Source organism: Setaria viridis, chromosome 7 (assembly GCF_005286985.2).
Source record: "Setaria viridis chromosome 7, Setaria_viridis_v4.0, whole genome shotgun sequence".
Taxonomy (NCBI): domain Eukaryota; kingdom Viridiplantae; phylum Streptophyta; class Magnoliopsida; order Poales; family Poaceae; genus Setaria; species Setaria viridis.
The window spans coordinates 17,732,754-17,760,659 of record NC_048269.2 but is presented as its reverse complement, the minus strand read 5'-3'; the positions used below and the strand labels follow the sequence as shown (position 1 = coordinate 17,760,659).

The 27,906-nt window shown below is 46.5% G+C and overlaps 3 protein-coding genes and 1 long non-coding RNA gene across 5 annotated transcripts; 3 read left to right on the top strand and 1 right to left on the bottom strand.

Annotated features, from left to right (window-relative positions):
* The first annotated feature begins 8,645 nt into the window (after positions 1–8,645).
* Positions 8,646–10,711, top strand: LOC117862726 (uncharacterized). Its single transcript, XM_034746225.2, has 3 exons — positions 8,646–8,802; positions 9,153–9,234; positions 9,701–10,711. The coding sequence occupies exons 2-3, from the start codon at positions 9,153–9,155 to the stop codon at positions 10,309–10,311; spliced, it is 693 nt and encodes a 230-aa protein (XP_034602116.1). The 5' UTR covers positions 8,646–8,802; the 3' UTR covers positions 10,312–10,711.
* A 1,183-nt stretch (positions 10,712–11,894) lies between these two features.
* Positions 11,895–13,561, top strand: LOC117864475 (uncharacterized). 2 transcript variants are annotated; one of them, XM_034748593.2, is made up of 3 exons: positions 11,895–12,275; positions 12,382–12,465; positions 12,597–13,561. In XM_034748593.2, exons 2-3 carry the CDS (start codon positions 12,384–12,386, stop codon positions 13,244–13,246), a joined length of 732 nt encoding a protein of 243 aa, XP_034604484.1. In that variant the 5' UTR covers positions 11,895–12,275; positions 12,382–12,383; the 3' UTR covers positions 13,247–13,561. The 2 variants fall into 2 exon arrangements, with proteins under 2 accessions (XP_034604484.1, XP_034604482.1); XM_034748591.2 differs by having other exon boundaries at positions 11,898–12,167.
* An 8,579-nt stretch (positions 13,562–22,140) lies between these two features.
* LOC117864477 (uncharacterized) lies at positions 22,141–23,643 on the bottom strand. Its single transcript, XR_004642397.2, has 2 exons — positions 22,994–23,643; positions 22,141–22,610 (listed from the first exon to the last, which is right to left on the bottom strand). It is a non-coding gene; the product is annotated as an uncharacterized lncRNA (long non-coding RNA).
* Positions 23,644–26,150: 2,507 nt separating this feature from the next.
* Positions 26,151–27,440, top strand: LOC117864476 (uncharacterized). Its single transcript, XM_034748594.2, has 3 exons — positions 26,151–26,447; positions 26,566–26,654; positions 26,753–27,440. The coding sequence occupies exons 2-3, from the start codon at positions 26,573–26,575 to the stop codon at positions 27,223–27,225; spliced, it is 555 nt and encodes a 184-aa protein (XP_034604485.1). The 5' UTR covers positions 26,151–26,447; positions 26,566–26,572; the 3' UTR covers positions 27,226–27,440.
* Positions 27,441–27,906: the final 466 nt, after the last annotated feature.

Below are 27,906 nucleotides of genomic sequence, written 5' to 3'. Positions count from 1 at the left end.
ATATATATTGTTGCAGGCTCAGATATGGTTGGATTGGCACTTCACATCTTATATTCTAACACTTGAAATAATATGATTCGATCGGTCGGTTTGGTGATTAGTTTAGTCATACAGTAGATTTGTGAATGATATTGACACTTTGGTAGAGGGTATATGGTGGAATAATTGTGTCCTACTGAATTGATATTTTGATATGTAATTTGTGGGGGACACTCGAAGGAAGAGCCTAGCAAATTCAATGCAGTTTATACATATGGTTTGTGAGACCTGAGCTGAGATGAATGAGGGGACATAAAGGGGCTGCCTTGTCCTTTTGTTTGCTATATATCTTGAGTCTTGTTAGTTCTGCCAACAGCTTAATTTGTAACTAGCTAGATGAAGGTGTTTCTCTTGTTGTTATCTTATAGAGTATCCTATAGAAAAGAGAAACAATGGAGGTACGTAGTCCGTGTTTGCAGTGGACCGGCCATCGTTGCTACAATAGTCATTTACTCCTCACGGAAAGGAGGGTTCTTTTTCCAAGGGGGTGTTTGGATACGAGATGCTAAACTTTAGCAGGGTCACATCAAATGTTCGGATGCTAATTAGAAAGACTAAATATGAGCTAATTATAAAACTAATTGCATGGATGGAGTCTAATTCGCAAGATGAATCTATTAAGGTTAATTAATCAATCATTAGCAAATGGTTACTGTAGCACCACATTGTGAAATCATGGACTAATTAGGCATAATAGATTCGTCTCGTGAATTAGACTCCATCTGTGCAATTAGTTTTATAATTAGACTATGTTTAATACTCCTAATTAGTATCCAAACATCCGATGTGATAGGTGCGCACGATGTTCCCAAACACCCCCTAAATCACTCTTAATTATATGCAAATCTATGGCTATATATAGGATCACACACACCGTGCTTGGAACTGACAGGGCAGGCACCTTTACTGTACTCTGTACATCTAGATAGAGTTGGTGCTTCTTCATTCCCTGAATAGATTGGTCAGGCATGATCTATCATGGGTGAACCTGAACCGTGTGTTTGTGTGCATTCATGTTGAACATCACACCTAGCTCCAACCAGGGAGGCAGCTTCATTTCGGAGGAAGCTTCATTTCGAGGGAAGCAGGTGGTGGTTTGTCGATGCCAGTGAACAGTTCTTGTCATGTGAAATTAAACCGGATAATGTGTACTTCCCATAAGTCCAATTCACAATAATGGAGACTTCCTACCGCTAGTACACCTCTCGTTTCAGAGAAAAACCCATGAGTTGGAATCGAGACGGCACAAACTCTGGTGTAGACTGCAGTAGTGTTGTACCACACATGTATGATGTATGACCACCTACCGAATGTGCATGCTGTGTCCTGTAGCTGTGGGTGGGTGTTGTGTCATACTGTCATCTGTGTCTCAATCTATAGCACGCGCGAAAGAAAAATTATTGGACCAGCTGTGGTCCACCTGCAAACATATATCCTCGTGGGAAATCAAATTTTACAAAGTTTGTATCTTGCGAGTATATATTCACTGGACCCACGATGTATGTGTGCGAATGTAGATTGCTTGTTTGGCAACCTTAATTAGCTTAACCAGACAGTGTGGGGCATAACAAGAAGTAGTACACACCATCATGAGTAATCATACCATTTTTATATAGATCGAGTAGGATGGAGATGAATTTTGTATGAATTTGTAGCCCTCAACGAGATCTATGACTTTATAGTTGTGACTTTTTCATTTGAAATTGTTAAGATATCAAAATAATTGGTATAAGCAGGTTCCTATAGCATATCGGGCATATAAAATACTTCCGAATTGGCTTTGACCTGACTCTTTTAATTAACCATGCTTCCCCTATAAAAGTTCCATAGTCTTTATGGTGCTTTAAGAAAATCTAAAAGAACTAATCATAATATGTTGGAATGGAGAAAAAAACAATGATCAAGCATGAAATACGGATACTGAGTTCTACGTAATATTTACAAGAAAAGTAAAAATTTAAAGGATTCCATCCTGCTGGGATAATGAGCAACCATCAGGCTATTTTTATCTTTTCCTCACCCTTATGTATATTTACCATGTCATCAATCTATACAAAGTAAATGGAACAAAGAAAGTAATTCGAAATCTGTACTGCTTATTACATTTGACTTGGTGGTTTGTGGCTTCACATTGCATATTGGTTTTTGAGAAAAGATGAATCTTAAGGATTAGCACTTAGCTCTAGATCTAGCAGAATTTGCCTCTTTTCAGACATAACTGAAAACAACTTATTTTGGTGTTGCCAGCAAATGTTGCATATATAGCCATAAAAAAAGATCACATGATCTATTGCACTTGAATCTTGCCATTCACGACCTACTTGCCCAAGGGCAAGGAATTAAGTTCAGTCTATTAGATTTCACCTTAGTTACGTTGAATCCTATGCTTTGTTCAAGGACTAAGGTAATTTTGCAGATGATCAAGATCAAAATTACCCTGTAAAAGGGAGAAAGGTCATGTTTTCGTAGTACTAAACCATGTTGAACTATATACTAATTAATTGGATATATATCAAGAGCTGCAGTTTTCATATGAAAATAATCTCCTCCTACTTCATACAAAAAATACGATTTTCCGAAATTTTGTCACGCAAGCAGCCTAGAATATTAATGAATAAAACGGTTAATATAAATTTATGGTGATCTCTTTTTGTGCCCATGGATATTAAGTGCTAAATTACTATGCTTCCTGCTCTTCACCGGAGTTGCCTGCAACTGCAAGTTTGACCACATCAGTCATAATATGGATTCAGATAAAACCCCTGCAAGTTACGCCTCCCAGTTAGATGGCTCGTACCTCTTCTTTATGGAAGCAGCTGTTTTGCATCTTTTCGTCATAATTAATACCGTTTTAAAGCATGGGATATTTTCCAGTTTTGGACTTTGAGATTGTGAAACCCTGCCTGGTTCTTTGGACTGACAGATGAATCTGAATGAGTTTCAGCTTTACCACGAATGCACTTGGAACTGATTTTTTTTAATTTTTCCTGGTGTTGTTTCACTGTCAGACACTAGCTCGGTTATATGTTAACTTCTTATTAGAAAATATTAACAGACTTCTTTGTTGATTTTTATATCCACTTGAGAAGATTTGTTTGCCACTAGGTGGTAACCCTAGTCAACTTTGTATCCTCCAAGATACTAATTTGAGAACAGTTCAAATACCATTACGATCACTCTTTTTACGCTAATTTTAACTTTCAATTAGGTTTTCATGAAATAATTTTGTTGTTTTACCATCATACGGAGTATATGTTAACAGCTATAGACAATAGACTTTGTTCGTAACCTACTAACCTTAACACTTCTATCATCAGCCTTATCTGATGAGCATGAGGTAACCTTAACACTTCTATCATTAGCCTTAATGGAGGAAGCAGTCTCAACGTACTCTATGTTGCGCCACTCAACAGCCTGGGCATCGATCGGACACGCATCCGGACTGACCGGTGCTTCCTTCCACGGGGTCATCTCGTCCCTCCCAGGAGGATCGATATACCCATCATGTTCGGAGGCTGCTCCAACTTCCGAACCGACCCTCACGTTCGAGGTAGTAGAGTTTGGTGGTTTATACCACACCATCCCGAGGAGACCTTGCTAGACGAAGTTCATGGCCATGCCCAACTCAAGCTAAAGATGTCGGGGCTAAAAGATGTCATCACGGTGGGCTCTAGCTTCCAGCATGCGGCTAGTGCGATCGGGACATCTGCTAGCTCACCTCGAGGATCCTCGCAAAGAAAGATCTCACCGAGATTGAGCAGATGGTGACCCAGTGTCGGACCATGTGGGAAACGCCCCAAAAGGGAACCCTAGATGCTGCAATCGGCCAGTGGCGCAAAATTAAAGCATGATCCATGAGCGGGATTGAGGCCGCTTGGGATGCGATGGGTCGGCACACGAATACGCTCAAGGCTGCAAGGGGACATGCCCGAGCAAGAAGCAAAATCACAATAGGTTCACCAACGGTCCCGACGCTTATGAGCATCAAGGAAATATCGAATCACCCAACTTGTAGGACTTCTATAAAAGAAGACATCGCACCTTTAGCACCGATCGGACGACCTCAGGGCTGCAACAAAAAATATGGACGAGACGGTGCCATAGCTCCTAGGCGGGTAGAGACCTTAGCAAATCACATAAGTGTTCGGGGGCTAAGCTCAAGAAATGTATACACGCGAAGCAAGCGAACACAAAGGGCCAGATGAACACAACGGGACACCATTTCAAAACAAAACTCCAATCTCATACTGAAAGTTTACAAGATGAGGATTTCGGGGTAGGGGGTTTGGTCGACTACGGGGCACCGGAGAAGCACCATCGTGAAGGCGGTACCGATGATGATCCAAGGCGCGAGGAGAGAACCACGGGGCACCGGAGAAGCACCACCGCGATTTTTTTTCTACAGTGGCAACTTTTATTACGTTCCATAACTTTGTCACTAAATTTGATCGGATGTGAACTTTATGACGTTTTCAACCAGAAATGTCATAGATCTATGACGAGAACAAATGTGTCATAAAATTTTCATCATAGATTAACACATTTTTTGTAGTGCTTGTTTATAATAAGATTTGGACTTCTTCTATCTAAGCCGATTATGAATCTGTACAAACTGACCTGTAACTCTGCCCTAGGATATATAAGGAGAGGTAAGGACCCCTCCAAGCGTATACAACCCAACGCAATAGGATTTTCCAAATAGGGTGTAGGGTATTACGCTATTCAGCGGCCCCAACTTGTCTAAATCGTATTTTGCATTCACCGTTGAGTTCTTGATCTTGGTGAAACCTCTCCGAACAGTCTACTACCTCGGGATACTCCTATATAGGTTGTCGGTCTAAATACCAACGGATGCGCCACCCTCGACCTAGTGTGCTCTGTAACGCCGACTAGAGCACGAGAGAGGCCAACCCTTCGCTACGAATTTCACCGATTTGGAAAAAGCCTCAGTAAAGGAGGAGCTTGTGAAAACCCTCAAATAAGAGGTACTATTGATGTGTATTTCATAGGACATCTATATAGACACGTCCTAGTATTAAAATCCACCAATAAATCAAATGGTAGCCAAATGTGAAGAAACAATCCACTACAATTTCTCTAAAAATCGTAGAAAATACAATAGAAGGAGTGGGTGCAAATGCTAAAGGGATTTAACAAAATGAGGTTAGGGATTGACGAGGTCATGTACCATGGGTACAAAAATATGACTGGGCCTACTGAAATTAAAGTTTTTGGGCGTGACCGCATGAGACAACCGAGTCAGCCCAGATCATGAAGCTCCGACCGACTCGTGAAGAGCGAGGTCGGATCAATGAGTCGTTCTGGGATGAGGCCCACCATTAGTGGGTCTCTGTCATCACCCGGCCTGGCCCGGGCAACGCTATTCGACTCGGAGGGCGACCTGGCCCGAGGCCGTACCACCGATGGGATAGGCACGCTTGGGCCATCATGAGACGGTGCGGAGAAGTCAAAGAGCGGTGTTATGCCTTACCTGACACCGCGCCGCGCCTTGTGCTGACCCCAAGGGCTCTGCGCCACCGTACATGGCCCTTGTTTACTTAACTCCCAACTTTGATACTATGCAAAAAGAAGATTCCCCATCATATCAAACTTGCGGTACATGCATGGAGTACTAAATGTAGACGAAATCAAAAACTAATTGCACAGTTTTGTTGTACTTTGCGAGACGAATTTTTTGAGCCTAATTAGTCAATATTTGGACAATAATTCACAAATACAAACGAAACGCTACAGTGTCGCATTTATGGCAAAATGCCAATTTGGCACCTCCCAACTTAGTAAGTAAACAAGGGCATGATTGCACCGTTCCTCCAAACCTGCAACGTGGGGGTGAACACTGACAGAGGTTGAGAAGCAAAGGATGGAAAGGACAAGACGGACCCCGACTTAGGGGGATTTGGATGATTTGGATACAAGTGGTTAAACTTTAGCAGGTTCACATCGGATGTTCGGATGCTAATTAGGAGGATTAAACATGAGCTAATTATAAAATTAATTGCACAGATGGAGTCTAATTCGCGAGACGAATCTATTAAACCTAATTAGTCATGATTTTGACAATGTGATGTGCAATTAGTTTTATAATTAGACTATATTTAATACTTCTAATTAGTATTCAAACATCCAATGTGACATGTGCTAAAGTTTAGTAGGGGGTATCCAAACACCCCTTAGACGCTGACTTAAGGACCCTTCTCTTTTTTAACCCTGCCTCTCTTGGCATAAGGTGGCAGGAGCATTCATTTTCACGGGCTCAGGACACACTCTTGCACACACTCACCTTCTGAAAGTTACCCTCGTAAATTGCCATCTCCACAAACACGCGAGCGCGCGCACACTAAAATGCCCCTAGAATCTAATACATGATGCATACCCCTTAGCGGCAAAATGGTTCAACATTTTTTCGTACACGACAGACTCAATGCATTCACAACATTATTTCTTCTTTGACACAAGCTTTGTGATGCTGCCAGGTGCATCCTCTGAGATTTTGCGGTGAAATTAGAAAACCCTTGTTCTCCAACCATGACTTGACGTTGCTCACCTATATGCATGCCTTGCAAGCTCCTTGATGCTGATGCATCTCGCGTCGTCCTCGGCTCAAGACACCTTAACTGCTTCATGCTCCTACCATCTGGCTGTCTCTTTACTTGAACTCGACCTGGTCAATGCCATCTTCACCGTCTTCCTATTCTCAGGCCATCGCCCCATCCATGTGAGCTATCAGATTGCACGTTGTCTCACTTATTAGACTCGCTCAGTCCATTGGTCCAAACCTCTCCTCGCTCCTTCACGCATTTTTTTGGTTTTGGATATATAGTAACACTGAATAGTTATATCCGCTAGAAACTCTTGAAAGAGACCTCTCCACATTTGAAAGAAATTTCACAAGAATTTTACATGTATAATTTTATATGAGTCAGTTAAATTCCTAAAAAGATCTATTCTCAAGTTCTAAATGATGAGGTCTGAAAATTGAAGGTGTTTGGTTTTAATTAGTCCCGCAATAAATCAATAAGGCAAGTTGTGGTTGGATTTTAGTGCCAGTGATTTCGATGTTCCGTTATTGCATTCCCCCTGGTCCCTTCAATGTTGATGTTCAGGACAATTTATATTGATTCACAAATAATATGTAACGAGTACTTAGGCCAGTCTTCCATGGTCTGTACCTACTAGGTTTTATGGTGATGAAACTTCTCTCACAGATGATGAAACTTCCTCTCCTCTCTCCTCCTTATGACCTTACCACGTTAGCAAAATTATTGGCGTGGCATGCTATTTAATGGCCATGGAACTCTTGATGGAACCTCTACTAAGACTGACCTTATATCCATCCTTTTATGGTATCAGGCAGGATTAAAAGAGTTCCGTTGATTTGGACTTTGCTTTCAGTAAAATGTTGTGCGTCTGATTAGATGCTGAGATTTGGGTTCAGATTAATACCTTCAGGAATCTATAAAAGTTCTTGTGTTCTAAACGAGATTGTACTATACTCTAAAAGAGTGTTTGTTTAAATTTTAATCACCGTTTCCTAATGGAATAAGGTGCAAGAAATAAATACTGCAACTGGTGATTATTGGACTTCAATCATCAATGTGAGTGATCTTGACGTCGCGCGTGTTGTTGCATTCCTAGCTAGTCCCTACTGTACTATATATGAAAATGTTGTTTAGCGACACTCTATTAGGACATCCTGACACACCATTTCTATAAAATTAAGAAATAGTGATGATGAATGTGTACTTCAACACATCAACGATGATTTGGATAAGATAGTAGTTATCTCTACTTATCTCAGTTTCCCAATGTACTGAGGTACAAGTAATCAACAGTGCATCAATGATTGTGGTTATCGAGCTTCATTGTCAGTGACCTTGACGTTGTCTCGTTGTTTCATTCTCCCTTGATAGCCCCTACTGTACTATATGAAAATGTTGTCTAGGACTTTGACACGTCCATACTCCGCATTTATATATTGATTGGAAAAATAATGATGAATGTACACTTCAACACATCGACGACTATTTGGATAGTGATTTCAGTAAAAAGTTTGGGGTCGATCAATATATTCTAGCCAGATGGTGAGGTCCGCAAAATTATTTCGGAAGCGGTGCTCCTCTCCAAACCACACCTGAGATAGGTTCCATGTGGTTGCCATGAATTTTTCTTTTTATTCATTTGTTTATTACAAGGTTTATAGTGTCATCTAGACATTCTCGGAGCGTGATTAGAGCAATATTTTTGTTTTCCTGTGCCACACTACAAAATTCAGTAATTCCTACGTGGATCAGTTGGTTTTAAATGTTTCCTGGAGGGAGTAATATTGAGCAGCTATTACGATACCTTACTATGAGCTCTTGAAAGAGTTCGTTCCATATTCGAAATAAATTTTGGAACCAAGATAAATGAAGGTAGAAGGAGAAAAGGCAAAAACATGATGGGAGAGTACGTAGCTAGACAAGTCGTTGAGGACCAAACTGTCCTCTACAGCTCCTACTACTAGGACTTTTCCCATGCATCTCGTCATGTGGATTTTTCCTAGCCGAGTCTGAATTGCGAACACCATTGAGAAGTGATCCAACGGACGGAAGGCAATGCTAGCATTGGCTTTGGCAGCTTTCAGCATATCCAGGCTTATATAAGAACACACAAGGCTCATCTCTGCACCATTCCCTTGTTCGTCCTCCCACCCCTGCGGACTCCTCTCCCTTGCTTTCAGCAACGCTAGCTCATAGTTGAAAGGTGAGCTCAAATCCTTCTCTTTGCCTTTAACAGCTGCTGAATTCATCGCATAATCCTTGTTCGGATCAACACAGATGTATAGTTGCTCTACTTTCATAAAGACGTGTTTTTGTACTCGAGTTTGTCACACACAAAAACATTTGGTTATTACATCGTTACCAAACTTCTCAGAGTTTTCAAAAAGTAGGATGACTGACAAGAAGATATTTTATGGCACGCATGTTTCCTTTCGTCATGATCTCCCATCACTAGTTTCTTCATTCGACAGGATATGATGGCAGTAGCTAGCTCTGCCGATACTGATTTTTAATTATCTGGAAATATTATTTGGTTCACATTTTTGTTTGCAGATGGGTATATTGGTTATCACGGTGGACCTGGAATGCTGCCGGTGCAGAGCCAAGATCAGCAAGGTCCTGAACTGCCTCAAAGGTACATATATGATTCGAATGTTTTATACAACCAAAAAAACCGGAAGCTCCATACTGTCAATTTTGATCGACAACATATGTACCCTTGGTTTTCTGGCAAAGCTTGAATGGCACAAGATACTTTTTAGCCTAAAATTGACAAAGGATGATGATAAACCATTACCCATCAAGCCATGTTTATGGTATATAACTCTATATTCTTCTTTTAAGCACACAAATGTAGCCAAAATATAAAAAATTCTTGTGAAGTATTACCATGCATGACTGTTTATCTACCAAATATTTCAGCTTCTTCAGTATCCAAAGCATATTCAACACTAGTAGAAAGAAAAAATTACGAAAAGTTTTGACAAACACCGTGCAGGCGCATGCAAGTTAAAATTCACGGAGAATAACCTTGCAGTTAATTAAACAATTATAGAGTTTTGTTAACGATGATCAATTATCTATTTTTGTTAACGATGCAGAGGAGTTTTGCATCGAGAAGATAGAGTTCGAAGACAAGAACAAGAAGGTAGTGGTGCGCGGGAAATTCGACGCCGAGAAGCTCTGCAAGAAGGTCTGGTGCAAGGCCGGCAAGTTCGTCAAGGAGATCGTCATCGCCGAGGTCTGGCCGATGCCACCGCCGCCCAAGCCCTGCAAACCTTGCAAGGAGGAGCCAAAGTCTGACCCTGGCAAGGCCGCCAAGCCTGTGAAATGTGACTGTGACCATTGCTGCAAGGTGAAGGCTGAGAAATGTGAGCCTGAGTCTTGCAAGCCTAAGACTAAGCCTGAGAAAACCAAGCCTCCGACGGCGCCCAAGACAGAGTACAAGCTGGTGCCCTACCCGTACCCGTATCCGCTGTCGTATTACCCGGCGATGTGCCCGAGCTGGCCGCGGCAGTGCCCGCCTCAGCAGCAGTGCCAGGGCTGCCAGAAGCCGCCGCCACCGCCACCGCCGTGCAGCTGTTCCAACCACGGCAGCTGCGGCTGCCACGGGACACCGCCGGCTTGGCCAACGCAGCCGCCGGTCTGGCCGCCGCCGTGGGGCAGCTCCTGCAATATCGTCACCGAGGACAACTCGTGCTCCGTCATGTGATCCATTGCTGGCTGCTTATCATCTGTCGCTGATGTGCTGTATGCTATACAGTTGGTACTTTTCCCCCTGTGTTTTTACTCGGCAAATGAACCTCGGTGACCTGAATAATCCGACACTATAGTTCGGTGCTATTCATGTTCGATCTGTATGTAGGTGAAGTTATTGTGCTGGTTTGCCGCGCGCGCGATCGATTTGTTATGCGCAAGTGTCATCTTTAATTTTGATTTTGAAATGTGACGTTGATGTTTTTTATACCGTAATTGTGTAAGTCCCAGTGGGCAATGCAACAAGAATTTGCCGAGCTGTGGTGTAAAATTTCATAGATGTCCCTGCCAGTCATGGTGTATTAATGAATCATAGGTCAAGGTCAATGAGAAACTTGTGGATGTGTAATGACTCAGATCGGACTATAAAAATATCTTCAATTCCAGCAATAATCCTGCATGTAGATACAGGGTTGACCCTCCAGAAATGGAGAGGGAATTTAGAGACATCCTAAAATGGGAATGGAAAGTTTATTAAAGGGCCTACTAGAGTGTGTGTTTTTAACTTGGGTGGGAGTCTGTGTTTAAAGGGTATGCTGGAGTTGCTCTTAAAGCTAATTGTTAATTAGTAATGAGGAGTTAAGCATGGCCGCTAATTGTCTAGACCATTAACATGAGGCATGAAACAAGAAAGTAAGGGTGTGTTTGGTTGCATGCACCACACCACATGACGCATGCATGGATGATCCTGGATGGGGTGGTTCAACCAATTTGCTTGTATCATATGGTTCACTCTAATTAGTAGAATAATGTATTAAGTGGGATGGCCTCATCCTGGATGAGTTGGTCTAATTCACCCAACCAAACAAAAGGATCATTATTATTTTAAATCATTTCATACATGAATCAAATGATACAACCAACCAAACACACCCTAAATATTGTAAGATGCGAACTACAATCTGGTCTATAAATCTTTAAAAGAACGAATGGAATGACTGGTACCTGACCGGCTGACCCATTATAAGTACATTAAATTACTAATCATTCATTGTTTTCAATAATATACACCAGCAATACTATGGCCCGTTTGGTAGAGCTTCGGCTTCTTATAAAATGGCTTCGGCTTCTTCGGTGGAGTGGCTTTTTTAGTGAAGTTGAAGCCGTTTTGCAAAACGTTTGGTAAAACGGCTTTTCAATGGCAATATATGTAATTTTATGATCACTTAATGCTTGAGAGAGATGAGAAGCTGGTGAAGCCACTTTTTTCGGCTTCTCCTCTCTAGTGTAAGCCGTTTTGCGGCTTCTCCCTGGCTTTGGTGGTGAAGCCGTTTTGAAATTGACCCTTTGATAGAGCTTCACCAAAAATCGATGGAGAAGCACTTTGAGAAGTCCTACTAAACGGGGCCTATAGTCGCCCCTGCAAGCACAGCGGTGCTGAGCTGAGCAGCACCGCGTGTGGCCCTGCAGGGATGCCGCAGCAGGTCTCCCTCTGTCTCCATCCGAAACGCCACCTCATGGCTCCTGTGGGCTGAGGTTGACGACGACTCGATGAGGGGTGGGAGAAGTTTCCCTACAAAACAGGATGCACTTCTGTTTCCCAGCCGTACGGGCTCACCTTCCCTTTAGGTGTACGGGCTCGCGCCATCTTTGGTTTCGCCGCCCGCCATGGCATCTGGTTTGGCATTGAAGGCACCCGAGCCGTGCAAGACGTGTCTCCCTCACCAAATCCTGATGCGAGACAGCCCGCCTCTTCCCAATAATCGCAGGCGCATCTGTTATCATATAACAAGCACCAGCCTTTGATCTCCTACCGCGGTAGCTGCTACCTGCAGATCAGGATTGCAGTCACCTGCGTTCCTTCAGGCAAAGGTGAGCCCCAAGAGATGTCTACGCTTTTGTTCCTGATCGAGTTGCTTCTTCTTCATTAGCGCGATAGGCAAAGAAAGAAAAGGGCTGATTGCAACTGCAAATGTCTTGGTGCCTAGCCCTTTTCACCTCGATTGACTTCTGATACTACGTGGCACTGTAATTGTTGGGTTCATGCATGTTCATGAACACGCGTGTTTTTGTTGACATGTTGCAGAGATGCCGACGCTCATCATCACCGTGGACCTGGACTGCTGCCGCTGTAGCAGCAAGATCCAGAAGGTTCTCTGCTGCATCCAAGGTACTATCTTTCACAGCCACATGTATAGAGAGAGATCAACGCTCTGCTCGATCAGTTCTCTGATGAGGGAGTCATGGTTATGATCACTCAAGACTCATCACATATGCAAACTTGTGATGTCCACTGCACAGAGCGCGGGGAGTTCGTCATCGAGAAGATCGTGTACGAGAAGGACAAGGTCCTCGTGTCGGGGCCATTCGACGCCGACAAGCTCTCCTGCAAGCTCTGCTGCAAGGCTGGAAAGATCATCAAGAACATCGAGGTCGCCAAGCCGCCGCCGCCGCCGCCACCAAAAACTGAACCACCAAAGCCCAAGCCGCCGCCATGCAAGGTGATATGCCCGTATCCGTGCCCATATCCATGCCCGCAACCAGGGTGGCCGTGCAGCTGCCCCACGCCGCACTGTGGATGCCAACCCAAGCCGCCGCCGCCAGAAGAGAAACCCAAAACTCCCAAACCCAAGCCCGAGCAAAAGCCCAAGCCCGAGCCAGAGCCAGCCCCATGCAAGGTGATATACCCATATCCGTATCCGTACCCATACCCATGGCCCTGCAACTGCCCCACCCCGCACTGTGAGTGCCAATCCAAGCCGCCACCGACCACCCCCGCACCAGCACCGCCTCCACCTGAGCCGCCACAACCGCCGGCGTGCCGGTGCCCGACGTGGCCGTCGTGCTACTGCAGTGGCTACCCGCCGTACATGCCGCCGCCCATGCCGTACCCGTACCCGATGGTCGTCTGTGATGACAGCCCGCCCTACGGCGCCTGCTCCATCATGTAACTCCGGGCAGCGGCGTGATGCAAATTGATCGTGCATGTATAGGTACGTTTCCATGCGAGCTAGTGTGATCGACAGTGATACGATTCACACCTAAATAAAGTCACTTCAGTTTGTACAAATGTGAAGGTAGCAGAAGATGCCAATTAAGGATCAAAGAGTACTCCAGGACTGTAATAGGGATTAAAGATGCCAGTTTCTGTTCCCTTCGGTTGTAAGTTCTCAAAACGCTGGTTGCTGGGACCGGACTTATTTCATTAATCTAAAAAAGATTGTAACAGGGATTGTTTGCAACGAAGGATTTTCGTGAGAATTTAATTTTGCATGTATTTCTTAAATTCCTCAAGGAATCTTGAAAAAAATCTTGTATTTCAAACAGTGTTCGCTATACAAGTGTTGATTGGATTTCAATATCATGATCTGGATGTTCTTGCACTGTTCCATCTTCCTCCCTACTCCGATCCCTACTGTACTATGTATTATACTTTTGGAAATAGAAACTTTGAAAAATTTCTAGATTCCAAGAGGAATCTGGTAATTCCCGTGTTAACGGTTTTTACCAAATATAAAAGGAGTTTAGCCTCTATTTACGTAAGCAGTGAAGGTGACACAGGATGCCAATTAAGGATTACAGAGTACTACTCGAGGATTGTAATAGAGATTATTGTTGGACTGAAGGATTTTCATGAGGATTTTGCATGCCTTGAAGGAATCTGGAAAATTTCTTCTGTTTGAAACAGGGTTTGCTATACAGGTGGTGATTGGCTTTCAAATCAGGCCCGAGCCCCCTGGGAGTGCATCCCGTGCGACGGAACAGCGCCCCCAATTTTCAGGGGGCCATACATCACGCGGAGCATCATTACTTCTTCCGTCCACGGTCCATCCGTCCAGCGCCTGCCGCCAGAATTCAAGGGCCGCTCAAAGCTGTCATCATTACTCCTTTAGCCCACTAAGCAAGCAAATTGTCTTTCGTTTTCCACGTCAGATCCATCAGAAAACACAGAGAGAATCTGACAGCCTAGTCGCTTCAGCTTATCAGTCCCCGAACATTATTTTTCTCTCACAATAAATCAACCGTTTCAACTTTTCAGCCGGCTTATAAGTCCAGCCGGACAGGTCGTCAAGACACCTCACATTCCATCAAGAATCAATTGGCATCTAATCTATTATCTATGCAGTGAGGCGAGGTGCCCGTTGCTGTCCGGCGTGGCTGCACCGCTGCATCATTCTACAAACCGCTGCATCTCAAGTCTCCAGGCATCATCAAGTCTCCAAGCATATCTTATTGTGATATAAATCATATGTCTTAGTTATAGTCTTATTTTAAGGGAGGTAGATCTTATTTTAAAGTTTGTTACAGGGTCTTGATTTTTGCCAGCTCGACCTGCTTTCAATGTCATAATCTCGACGCTCTTGCAGTACTGTCCGATCCTCCCTACTTCTCCTACTATGTGTTATATTTTTTGGAAAAAAAAAACCTTTTGACATATTTCTAGATTCCTCTTCCTAGGTATCAAACACGTTTACCAAATATATGCTCTTTTAACCTTTGAAATAGCATGAAGTTCCTGCTATTCATTATATAAGAATATATAGGGGTGCTTATTCAGCTTTTCTATGAATCGCTTTTCTAAGAAGTTTGATGGCACGAGAATCAGCTGCCTGAAGAATCGCTGGTAGGAGAATCAGGGTGTTTGGTGTTTAGCTGCCTCAAGAATCAGCACGTTCTCTCTCCACATCGGTGGTGGCTCAGGTGCTGATTCTGTAAGGAATCGGTGCTCGTTGCCTAAAAGGGGAGGGGATGAATTAGGCAACTTAAAATCTTAATCTATAGCTTTCACTACTGTTGCATAAAACATAAACTAGATCATGCTATCAAGATGAGCAATTATGGGTGATCTAGTGTAAAATTCTCATCCCAAAATAAGTTTTGCAATCTAGAGCCAATCCTAGCAAGATACTACACTAAGAAAGTAAAGACACACAAGTTGTAAGTATGAAATGCGAAAACGTTAGAGGTGAGGATGAGGGGAAGCAAACTCTTGACACGATGATTTACCTCGTGATATCGGTAGGCACTAAGCCACCACTGGTCCATGTTGTTGAAGCACTCAAGAGTATTGCTTCCCGATCACCAACTTTCTTCCGGGATACCCCTTGACTTGCCATAAAGGCTTGGCCAGTAAGGCTCACGTCAAGTTCCCCGGTCACCTTGATGCCATCTTCACTAAAGAGCTTCTCCACTAAGGAAGGGGATCTTCACGTCCTCCGCACATAGGAAGGGGATCTCCACGTCCTCCGCACATGGTCCTCGACGACGCTCCATACCAAGCCGGAGGGACGAAGACTTGCTGACGAGCCACCAAGGCTCCAAGGCACCAGTACACCTTGTACAGCTATGGTTCACTCCTAGAACCGATCACAAGGCAAGCACACCTTGCACTCTCTCTTCTCTAGGCCTATCCTAACACTAATCACTTTTCTAAGCTTGTGCTAAGCCTTTGATTAATCACTTATGCACTTTTGGTGGTTTGGATGTGTTCTTGATGTGTCTTGCACTCCAATGGACTCCTGCACACTCCAGCAACTACAAATGGGCGAGTGGAGGGGGTATAAATAGCACAAGGACTCAAGGAGTCATTGCTCTAATGGCTAGTTAAAGTATACCATCGGATGTTCCGATGGTCTATTTTTGGGTAGTAAGGGAATATCTGGTGCAACTAGCCGTTGGCTCCCTGCGCCCAACTTCTTCAAGAATTCATCCCATCCAATGCCCCCATCGAATCATCTGGTGCTGATGGTTTTCTGGCCAAAATCTCTCTGCAACTTTGCAAAGTAAATATGCTTCATCCAGAGCCTCCATCTTCTAGACATTGGAACATCCGGTGCTATATAGTTTTCTCAGCCTCCTCTGTGAATTGCTCCGACGCTTGTAAAAGGACCCCCGTTGGATCATCCGGTGAAGTTTTTCATTATTTTCCTATTGTACCAATTAGTCCAATGCTTGCTCCGACGGTTGCTCCGATGGACCATCGGATCATCCGATGGTACTGAATTTTCTGAGTTGAATATCGTCACTTGCACAACCGTCACTTGGATTCTAACTCTGAATTTTCTCTGTTATTTGGATGCTTGAATACCATAGAATAATTATAGATACTATGGCTTAGTCAGTTGAATACCATAGCTTAGATGCTTGAATACCATGATTTGGATATAAGAATACCATAGCTTCGATACTTAAATACCATGATTTGGATCTTGCCATGATTTGGTTTACATACTTGGGACCTAGAAAACCTATAAGATACATACTTGATAAGCCATTAGTCCCAATTACTATTGTCACTCAATCACCAAAATCACAAACTATGGTTGAGGGATATGGATACCCTATGGGTCACCACCGACCAGGATACTGGCCGGTCCTGACAAGTGGGCCTGCCCGACCAAGGCGTGCGGGCCAAGGATATGAAGATACTTAGAGTACACACCAAGGAAGCCGGGCGATTCAAATCAATCCGGATATTGCGGGATACGTATTGTAATCCGACTTAGATTACCTTTCATGTAACAACCGAGTAGATTTGATTCAAACCGACTTGTAACCCTAGGTCGTCAGCTTATATGAGGTGGCCAAGGGCGCCTCCCGAGGGCAATCCAATCCCATCAAAGGCTAAACCACGCACCAGTATGAAGCAATATAATCTAGTAAAATACATGACGTAGGGTATTACTTTTCGATGGTCCAAACTTGTCTAAACCCTCGTGTTCTCGTTATCACCTTCGAGTTCTTGGTCTCGCAATCCTCTTTGCCTACAAATAAACCACTTGGATAACCTATTGGTGGACTGCCGGGCTACTAAATCCGATAGTTGGCACGCTAGGTAGGGGTGATTGTAAGATCCTCCCCAACGAGCTCGATGGCATCTCGCTCCGACGTCATCTTTCCCAAGAGCATGAAGGATTTCTTTGCAAGCGTCCACCCACCCGCGCCCTCCGATCTAATCGCGGGTCAGCAAAACGGGCACCAATGACGACTCCTGTAGAGCAAGGCCGCAATCGCGGGGTCAGCAAAACGGGCACCAATGACGACTCCTGTAGAGCAAGGCCGCAGCGCCGCAACCCGCAAATGGTGCATTGGGCATCGATCGCAAAGTCACGTCGATCTGTTCGCTCGGTATCTGCGCTGATTAAGCACCTCCCGGCGTCGGTGGATGTGCCTGCACCGCCGGCAGCCCCGGCCACAATACGTGCCCTAGGAAACATGGGCGCTGTGGTTTAATTCGTCGTTGGAGCAAGCGTGAAGTCAATGTGGATCTGCTGCATGTGTCGGATTAGCATGTAGCGCCCCATGTATACAGGACAATCCGCTTCATCGCTCGGATCGTGCGATGGCGTCGCACCGAGGGCCGGAAACGTCGCATACATAATACGTGTACAACAGGAAGCAAACAAGGAGGCCACATGCTACGGGGCTATGCAGGCAGCAAGCCAATAACATACGAGCAGTCTTGGAGGCTCACGAAGCTGTGCCTGCAGGATGACATGGGCTTTAAACACACATCGTTGACGCACCAAGGCTCCGTCAAGGATTAATACGAGAAGCATACTTTTCCCTTTTTCTATTTCAGTTTCCTTAATCAGATCAAGCTGTAAGCATGCGTGGATCTCAAGATCGGCACCAGCTACGTGCGTTGTTACAACTCGGCATCAAGCTTAACCACTCGGATGTAGCGCCCCGTCGCCTCAACCGCCGTAGCATGGACTGCTGTCCCAACGCACCGCTATGCCAACCCGATGTTCACGGCTTCGACTACTCAGACCTGACGTTTGCAGTCAGGGACAAATCCCACACGATCAAGAACCAATCCGGAACCAGTTCTGAGTGATTATCTTCGTTCTCCTCCGATTCAACTATGAATCAAGCTAAATTTTATTTACAATGAAATATTTTATGTTTCCGTATACCTACATACGCCTCGGCTCCTTCATGCCTTCGTGACTTTCGCCGACCACCCCGACTCCTCTGTGTCTCTGTGACTTTCGCCGACCACCTTGGTCGCACCCCGACTGCTTATATAGCTTGGTCCGCCCACTACACGGGCGGTTGGGGGCTACACCCCACGAGTGCCCAGCTTATGCTGGTGCTTTTTCGCACAGTTCTGACTGCTTTGCGGCTTGTCCGTCCCTCTTAACGGTTGCTAAAGTACTCGGATAGTACATGCCTTAATCCATGAAATCTTGACTCATCCTGCACGTCTCCTATATGTGAGCATCGGGTCAGCCCCAACGCTATAGCCTGAGATAAGCCGTCCTCTCCGTGAGCAGTGGTCAGCAGGGCTAGGTGCTTAAACGTAACAGGCTAACTACCCAGGAAATTACACGACCTACAAGAACAGGACGTGCAATAATTCAGGACGTGCAAGAATTTACTTCTATAGCAAATTAAACTTCCGAGTACACTATGCTACATAATGTTTGTATTGTCCTTTTACAACTCAAAAACTACTCAGCGCCCCTCCCGTCGCCCGGCCGACCTCTCTGGCTCGGGGCGGGATGTGACTCGGCGTGCCTCTCGTCGCCCGGCCGACCTCTCTAGCTCGGGGCGGGAGGTGACTCGACGTGCTTCCACGACTTGTCCGGCTCCCAGGCTTGGAGGCTGGGCGTCGTAGACAACTCGACGTGCCTTCCGTCACCCGGCCGACCATTTTGGCTTGGGGCGGGAGGCGACTTGGCGTGGTTCTGTGGCTCGGCCGGCTCCCAAGCTCCGGGGCTAGGCGCTGTAGACGACTCAGCGTGCCTCCTGTCGCCTGGCCGACCTCCCTAGCTCGGGGCAGGAGGTGACTCAACGTGTTTCCACGACTCGTCCGGCTCCCAAGCTCGGGGGCTGGGCACCGCAGACGACTCGGCGTGACTTCCATCGCCTGGCCGAGCATTTTGGCTTGGGGCGGGAGGTGACTTGGCGTGGTTCTGTGGCTCGGCTAGCTCCCAGGCTTGGGGGCTAGGCGCCGCAGACGACTCAGCGTGCCTCCCGTCACCCGGCTGACTTGTTTGACTCGGGGCAGGAGGCGACTCAACGTGCTTCCACGACTCGTCCGGCTCCAAGGCTTGGGGGCTGGGCGCCGTAGACGACTCGACGTGCCTTACGTCGCCCAGCCGACCATTTTAGCTCGGGGCGGGAGGCGACTTGGCATGGTTCTATGGCTCGGCCAGCTCCCAGGCTCGGGGGTTGGGCATCGCAGACGACTCAGCGTGCCTTCCGTCGCCCGGTTGACCTTTCTAGCTTGGGGCGGGAGGTACTCGACGTGCTTCCACGACTCGTCCGGCTCCCAGGCTTAGGGGCTGGGCACCGCAAACGACTCGGCGTGCCTCCCGTCGCCTTGCTAACTGGCTCAAGGCGGGATGCGTCACAGCGTGCCTCCGTGGCTCTGCCAGTCCTGGCGCTCACACTCAGGGGCTGGATGCCTACTTCAGGTCGGCGTGCCTCTGTGGCTCCGCTAGTCCTCGTGCTCACGCTCGGGGGCTGGACGCCTACTTCAGGTTGGCGTGCCTCCGTAGCTCCGCCAGTCCTCGCTTTCACGCTTGGGGGCTATGTGCCTACTTCAGGTCGGCGGGCCTCCGTGGCTCCGCCAGTCCTCGCGCTCACGCTCGGGGGCTAGGCACCTAGTTCTGGTTGGCGCGCCTCCGTGGTTTTGCCTATCCTTGTGCTTGGGCACTAGGACCTGCTTCTGGGATCAGTTTTTTTCTTCTTTTTTGACCTACTAATCGCTTCAATGCTTAGGGGCTACTCCTATGGAGCGTGTCTTGCGACGCCCTCCATGTCATTCGCTTTGACCTGCTGGATGCCCGACATCCATCAACTCGGCACTCGACTTCGCTCTATGTGTATGGCTCTGTGTTCGCTCGTATTTTCTTCTTTTTGAGTACTACGCAACCTCTCCATCACTATGACGCCATCACAGCTTCAGCTGACCATATTCCAAGCTTCACTGTGATGACCTTAAATTCCTGTTCGCCTACACATCGCTCGGGGGCTTGGGGATATGGGTACCCCATGGGTCTCCACCGACCAGGATACCGGCCGGTCCTGACAAGTAGGCCCGCCCGACCAGGGCGTACGGGCCAAGGACATGAAGATACTTGGAGTACATGCCATGGAAGAGGGGCGATTCAAATCAGTCTGGATATTGCGGGATACTTATTGTAATCCAACTCAGATCACCTTCTGTGTAACAACCGAGTAGGTTAGATTCACACCAACTTGTGACTCTTGGTCGTTAGCCTATATGAGGCGGCCAAGGGCATCTCCCGAGGGCAATCCAATCCCATCAAAGGCTAAACCACGCACCAGAACAAAGCAATACAATCCAGCAAAATACAGGACGTAGGGTATTACTCTCTAAAGGCTCGAACCTATCTAAACCCTCGTGTTCTCGTGATCACCTTCGAGTTCTTGGTCTCGCAATCTTCTCTGCCTACAAATCAACCACTTGGGTAACCCCCTGGTGGACTGCCAGGCTACACTATACCACAGCCCCAATGTAGCGACTTCATTGTGGTCGGTATAGGTCGTTGTAATGATGAATATCGGTCGGTATAGAGTTATACCGACCACAGCTATTAGTCGTTATAAGTGGCGTCAGTATAAGTCTATACTGACCAATAGTCGGTATGGACTCTTCGCATTTATACCGACCAATAGTTCGACGCTCTTAGGAGTTTATAGCAACCAATAGTTCAATGGGGTCATTTGGGTATATCAAAGAAAAATCCAAAACAAAGATTAATCCTGGAAGCATATTTTGCATTGATTTTATACCACCAATTCATTCAGTCATCACAAGATACATCAATAGCGAGAACATATTACATTGATTCATTGAAAAGCATATAGCATTGATATTAAGTCATCAATACACATGAGCAAGTAGTCCAACGTAATCCTCACAACCAAGAATACACATCAAAATGTAATAAAAAATAGTTACAAGTCCTCTAATGTATTGTCAACTAGTACAATGAACAAAACTAGTCACTGGTAATAGTAGCATCACAGCTCCAGCTGCACACTAAAGTTTGATGAAAAGTAAATAAAGTGTACAAGGTAATGCTATCTCAGATTCACCGTTAATATTACAACTACTAAAATGCACTTATCTGAAGATAAATATACAAGGCCTGTCAGGTGCCTAACAGATCAAACAGTCATGCTAATATATACCAAATTCTTTGCCTTGCAATTTTACTAGGATGTAAAAGCTGCTATGATAATAAGAAATTTTCTTTGCTAACAATGATCAGCTGAAAGGATTTACCATTGGTGCAGCCAATGCTAGGCTTGCGCCAATATCTCTCTGTAGTCTACAAGTTTCGCAGAACAGAACAGTTTCGCACTTTAACTACAAGAAACATACAAGGACTCAAACAATGCTTTAACTACAAGAAACATACAAGGACTCAAACAATGAAAAGGACAGCAGATCAGAACTTGAGCATTGGCATGCTAACTCAAGATTTCAGGATGCAAGTATCAGAATGGACCTTGCTACCAACCATCTTAAGAACAAATGTTAACAAAATAATTTATCAGATTGAGAGGATCCGCTCATCCCAGTCTTTATCTTTTTTCTTTCTTTCATGAACATCATTCGACCAGGCTAGATAACAAATATGCTCTACAGGTGCCAGAAATGCCAGAAATCCATGATAGGTACCTATTCAAACTATCAGCGCTTCCTTTCAGCATCATTTTGGCAGTTGAACACTGTAACACCAAGTTTTAATATTAGCAAGAAAAAAAAGTCACAACACACATCATAGTCTTACAAAGGAAACATTATAAATATGCTCAGCGGGAGCACACCATCATTACCGAGAAGAAGAATAAAAGAACATGACTCAAAGAAGAATTATTCCAACATCATAGTCCCAACCCTGATCTATCCATTTTACGTGGTACTCAAAGAAGAATTATTCCAACCTCATTATGGAATTAGAACACAATAGCAACTAGCAGAATCTATTCTCTGCTAGGAATCAACAGCTATCACCTCAGTTTTTGAAGCATGAAATTCTTGCTTGAAGAAAAAAAGAAAAGTACAACATGTATATAGAAACATCTACACTTAACTATCATTGCTCCAAATAAAAAAGTAGCTGGCTGAGTGTTGATATACCACCAGCAATGTGGTACTTTTGAGGCTCAGCAATAACAGCAATTCAAGACACCATAAGATTCATAAAATTTGCCAACCTTGATGAGGCCCTCCTGGAAGAGAATCTCAATAACTTCCTTCAAGATGGGCAACAGACCAGAATGATGCACGCCAATGCCACGTTTCAGCAAGGGGAGCATGTTTGAAACCTGAGAAAGCTCCAATGGCTCAGTTTTAAAATGAATTATCAATTCACAGCATTGCCTACCATTCTAAAGTACTGGTTCATGTATTACTAATAGAAAAAAAATTAAATGGGTTATTTGCAAGGCTCCAAGAAATGCTGAACACCTAGGATGCATTTCTATCCAAGAATAGAGTGGCCTTCAGTATTTCTATCCAAAGTGATCAAGTAAATGGTTCTTTCATTCTAATAGGAAGGTAAGCAATAGAAAAACATACAGGTTGTATGAAGAGCCTAATAGTAGTGGTTAACTGCTGATAAACATCGTCTAATCTATATCATGCAAAACTGAAACCGTATATGCCATCTCTCCTACAACAGCAAGGACATGCGATTGGAGGGGCTTACCTTGGCGGGGCGCCTCAATCTGCACGGAGGAGGAAGGAGTGAGTGGAGGCAGAGGCGTGGCCGTTTGGGGCCGCTGTCGCCTCCCAGGAGCTCCCACCACCGGCTTCGGGCCCTGCACGGCTAGCCTGTGTCGCGGCCGCGGGGGGCAGCGCACCCCACATGGCCAGGCTACCGCACGGCTAGGCGGAGGACGGGTGCCACCGGCTTGAGAGGGAGGCGGAGTAGGGGCGCCATCAACTTGAGGGGCGCCGCCGGCTCGAGGGGGAGGTGGAGGAGGGGCGTCGTCGGCTCGTGGGGGAGGCAGAGTAGGGGTGCCGCTGGCTCGAGGGGAGGTGGAGGAGGGGCGCCGCCGACTCGATTTCATGGCTGCCGGCTCGAGGGAAGACGGAGGAGGGGCACCGCCAGCAATGAGGCGGAGGAAGACATAGGAAGATTGGGGATGCTAGGATTTTTGCCTTGCTGTGTTGACAATAAGGCTGACAGGTGGGCCGGCCCGCTAAATTTCATGTGAGATGGGCTGTTCTGAGCGCAAGTGAGGCCCAATCTAGTTGTGCCAACGGATCGTTTGACCAAACTATTCAGTAATCCCGACCAATGATTCAACGGAATACATAATTTTGTATACCGACCGATCTCTAGTTGCTACAACATGTAATACCGACTAATGATCCAACGTAGAGTTATAACGACTAACTATTCAACGGTGTTTTTGTACTTATACTGTCGGATATCTGACGGTAATTTTGGGTTGTGGTATAGTGGCTACTAATCCGACAATGGCCTCATGGGGCCATATTCACTACAGATTTGACGACTATAGTGCGAGGAAATGGGGAAACAAGGGCTAGCCCATCCATGGCTCACTAGGGTTCCGTTTTGGCGGTCGATGGTGGAAGAGGTGGCCAGGATAGGGAGCTCGACAACGGGGTGGTGCTCGGCGGCTGGCGGCACTGACGGGCGGGGATTCTTAAATCCCCGGCCAGAGGAGCTATGGCCGGCGCCAATAGGAGGTGGAGGGGGTAGAGGAAAGTGTGTGTGAGGTTCGGCCGACGGCGATGTGGAAAAGATGGCCGGAGCTAGGAGGGATAGGCCGATGGGTGGAGCTCTGTTTAGCGTCGACCTCCGGGGGCGCTGCCACTGGTCGATGCAGAGATGCCGGCGAGTTTCAAGTCCCGGCAGCCAGGAGAGCGGCAAGGTGTGGAGGGGCCGGCGGCGGGCCGCGGACTAGCCGGGAGGGGCCAGGGGCGGGTGGCGGAGGGGCCAGCGGTGGCGCGCTTACTGGCTGGGAGGGCCCGGCGGTGGCGCGCTGATGGGCCGGTGGCGGGGCGCGGATTGGCTGGGAGGGGTCGGTGGCGGGGCATGGAGGGGCCAGCGGTGGGGCACGTATCGGCTGGGCGGCAGGTCGCGGAGGGGCGCTGAGCTGAGACGTGCTGAGGGATGAGCTGGAGGGTGCGAAGGGGAGAGGGGGTGCTAGAATCGGCAGGATTTTCCCACAAGCGGCACCCCGCCCGATTCTCAGGCCACGTTATTCGTTTGCTTGGGAGAAAATCAATTGCTGTGGAATCGAACGAGAATCGCAGCGTTTGGGAGGTTTTGTTCGATTTTTTTCCATTAGAATCCGGCTAGAATTGGAATCAAACACCCCATAAGGAGATGGTGCATGGACTTGTTTATGAATTATGAGAGAGATCCGGCCAAAAAATCTTGCACTTGCATGGTTAATTAAGGGAATCAGTTGAAACACCCCCCCCGACAAAAACAGAATGGCTAAGTAACACAAACAATGGAGTGCACCATAAGTCATATTTGCCAAGCTCGTCACTGTGACGACACAGCATTTCCAACTTCTTATGACATAGCTCAATTGCCTCAATGTCGCCACGTCATGTACGCCGCAGCTATACCACCCACACTGCTAGCTTGTCATCACTGCCAAACTATATACATCATAACCCAATAAATCATAAGCACCAATCAGACTGCCATCGTGAAGCACATGAGGTAGTCCAAGGCCCCATCACTTCGTCAATCATCCCGATCGAGTCTAAGGCTCATCAACCACGAATTCCCCCTGCTGATCAACAGACATGCACAACACAGGCAGTGCACGGCCTCCGAAAGCAACTCCTCTAGGTAGAGAGAAACAAATGCCCGAAGGTGCCGCGCGCCATCAACAACCATTGCCCCACCTATGTGTGCCCTCTAGCCCCTGCAATCATCGTTGTGGTCGTTGGCACCTAGCAATCACCTATGTGGGTAGTCTTCACAATTTTGAGTGTTCTCTAGATTGTGATGGTGTGAGCCCTGTGGATGGAGTAGACACGAAGAAGTAGCTAGGAGAGTGCCAACCAAAGTTAGGGCTCTGTGAGTTCCAATCACCTTTGTAGTAGAGTTATGATACTTCTCTGTGCTTCTACTATACCTACCACTTTTGACTTTTGAGATATAAAGGCTGACGTTTGCCTTTGAGATGAGGAGGGGAGGGAGCTGCTATATATCCTCGTCAACTAGACTTGGGTTCTAGGATCTGGGATGGAAGATAGATCCAGGTTACGCATGCATGATTATTCCATGGCTTCTGGTGGGGTGACACCATGTTATTGGATACTTGTACAGTCCTCTACTCCTTGATGCTAGCTGCTGCTACTTAGGAAGCTCCACAGCTAGAGATAGGTTTTCCCTTTGCATGTACAATATTTTCCTTAGCTTGCAACAGAAGAGAGGATGGTGATATAGCCTGCCCACACTTCTCATCAGGTACGGTGGGTTTTCAGATTAGGATTGAGCTCGACGAATGGGCTGATCCACATGCAGGCCTGCTACGAGGTGGTACTGTGACGAATGGCTGTGAAGGCCATCCACCTCGTACTGTGACGAATGGCTGTGAAGGCCATCCACCTCGTAGCAGCTAGGAGGCCATTGAGCACAACAACCGAGCAGCAAACTGCTCAAGTCTAGAAGACTGGAACACAGCAACGCACTCACGTCGTGGTACCAGCCAATCTCTATCCGTCCTCGGGGCGGCCTTCTTGCAGCATCATTGCTGAGTACAGGACGACGAGAGATGGAGAGGCCGGGGAGCGGGGATGGATGAAACCGATAGGGTCCGTCGTCGTCTTCAGCCATCGGATCGATCATCACCTACCTACGAACGAAATCCCAACCCTCAAGACGTACGTGAACGAACTCCCCACACACCAGATGCCATCACGCCTGGGGTTTTTCTTTGCCATTGCGTCTGGGGTTTGGAACGGCGGCATTGAAGACCCGAGCCGTGCAGACGTGATCCCCACACCAGATGCTGCGCGACTGCCGCCTCGCCTCGGTCGCAGGCGCATCTCTCTGCTATACCTAGCACGTACAGGCACAGAGCGGCTGATCGGTCACAGATGCGAGCGTCACTTGCTTTTAGTCGTCTCCTTCCCTAGCTAGCTACCCTGCATTTCTTCAGAAGGTGAGCTCGTCCAATCTCTGCGAAAGCGCGGCAAAGAAAAACGCAGAGGGCACCTATACCACCTTTTGTTTTCTTTCTACTAATGAAAAGTTTATAATTGTTAGGGTTCATGTTGCAGAGAGACGATGGCGACGTTGATCATCACGGTGGACCCGGAGTGCTGCCGCTGCAGCAGCAAGATCCAGAAGGTCCTCTGCTATATCCAAGGTTATTCATGATCACTGCGTGGATGACAGAACAAGTCTCATCGTTGATGTATGACTCATTATAGCGAGGTTATACATATATGCAACTCCACTGCGCAGAGCGATGCGAGTTCGTCATCGAGAAGGTGGTGTACGAGAAGGACAAGGTGATCGTCTCCGGGCCCTTCGACGCCAACAAGCTCAGCTGCTACCTCTGGTGCAAGGCCGGCAGGATCATCAAGAACATCGAGATCCCCGAGCCACCGCCGCCGCCTCCTCCTCCTCCTCCTCCTCCTCCTCCGGAGCCCAAGTGCAAGCTGATATGCCCGTATCCTTACCCGTACCCGTGCCCGAAGCCCGGCGCCTGGTCGCCGCCATGCAGCTGCCCCCCGCCGCACTGCGGGTGCCAGTACAAGCCGCCGTCTCCGCCGCCTCCTCCGCCTCCGCTGCCGAAACAGCCGCCGTGCAAGTACCCGACGTGGTCGTCGTCGTGCTACTGCGGCGGCTACCCACCGTGCGTGCCGCCGACCATGCCGTGCCCGATGGTCGTCTGCGATGACAGCCCGCCCTACGGGACCTGCACCGTCATGTAACTGCGAACTGCTGGTGATGCTGCTGCGTGCTGCCTGATGCAAATTCAAGCTGATGACGTATGTGCCTACGTCCGTGTGCGTGCCTAATAACTGTGCTGATGGTGTGCTATTAACTTGCAAAGTTGCCTGCGCGACTGCTGTCAAAATCCAAGTGTGTTTTGTATTATCCCGACTTTATCGTAAATTTGAACTTTACCTTACCTTCGCTCTTTTTATTGAGGCTTTATTTGATCACGTATAGCTTTTACTTATATATCTAGACATAGTATATATCTAGATGAATAGTAAAAATGAAATATGAAAATAACCTATAATTTAGGACGGAGAGTACTCTATGTATGTTTGACTTGTGTTTTAATTAATTGAAACCTTAGCTTGAGCTAGCTATGAGTTTGACATGGAAATTAATACAATCATGACCTCCTACATACATCTAATCCGATAAAATGACACATTCATGCCCAAAGCCAATTGACGGTAGTTTCTGTAGTCGGCTGGACTTATAAGCCGGCTGAAAAGCTGAAACGACTGATTTGTTGTGAGAGAAAAATATTGTTCGGTGGCTGATAAGCCGGCTGAATAAGCTGAAGCGAACATGCTATGGATCCACCAGCTAAATTTATAAAATTTAGCCGATATGGATCAAACAGAACCCAACTAATTTTAGCTGGCTAAAAATTC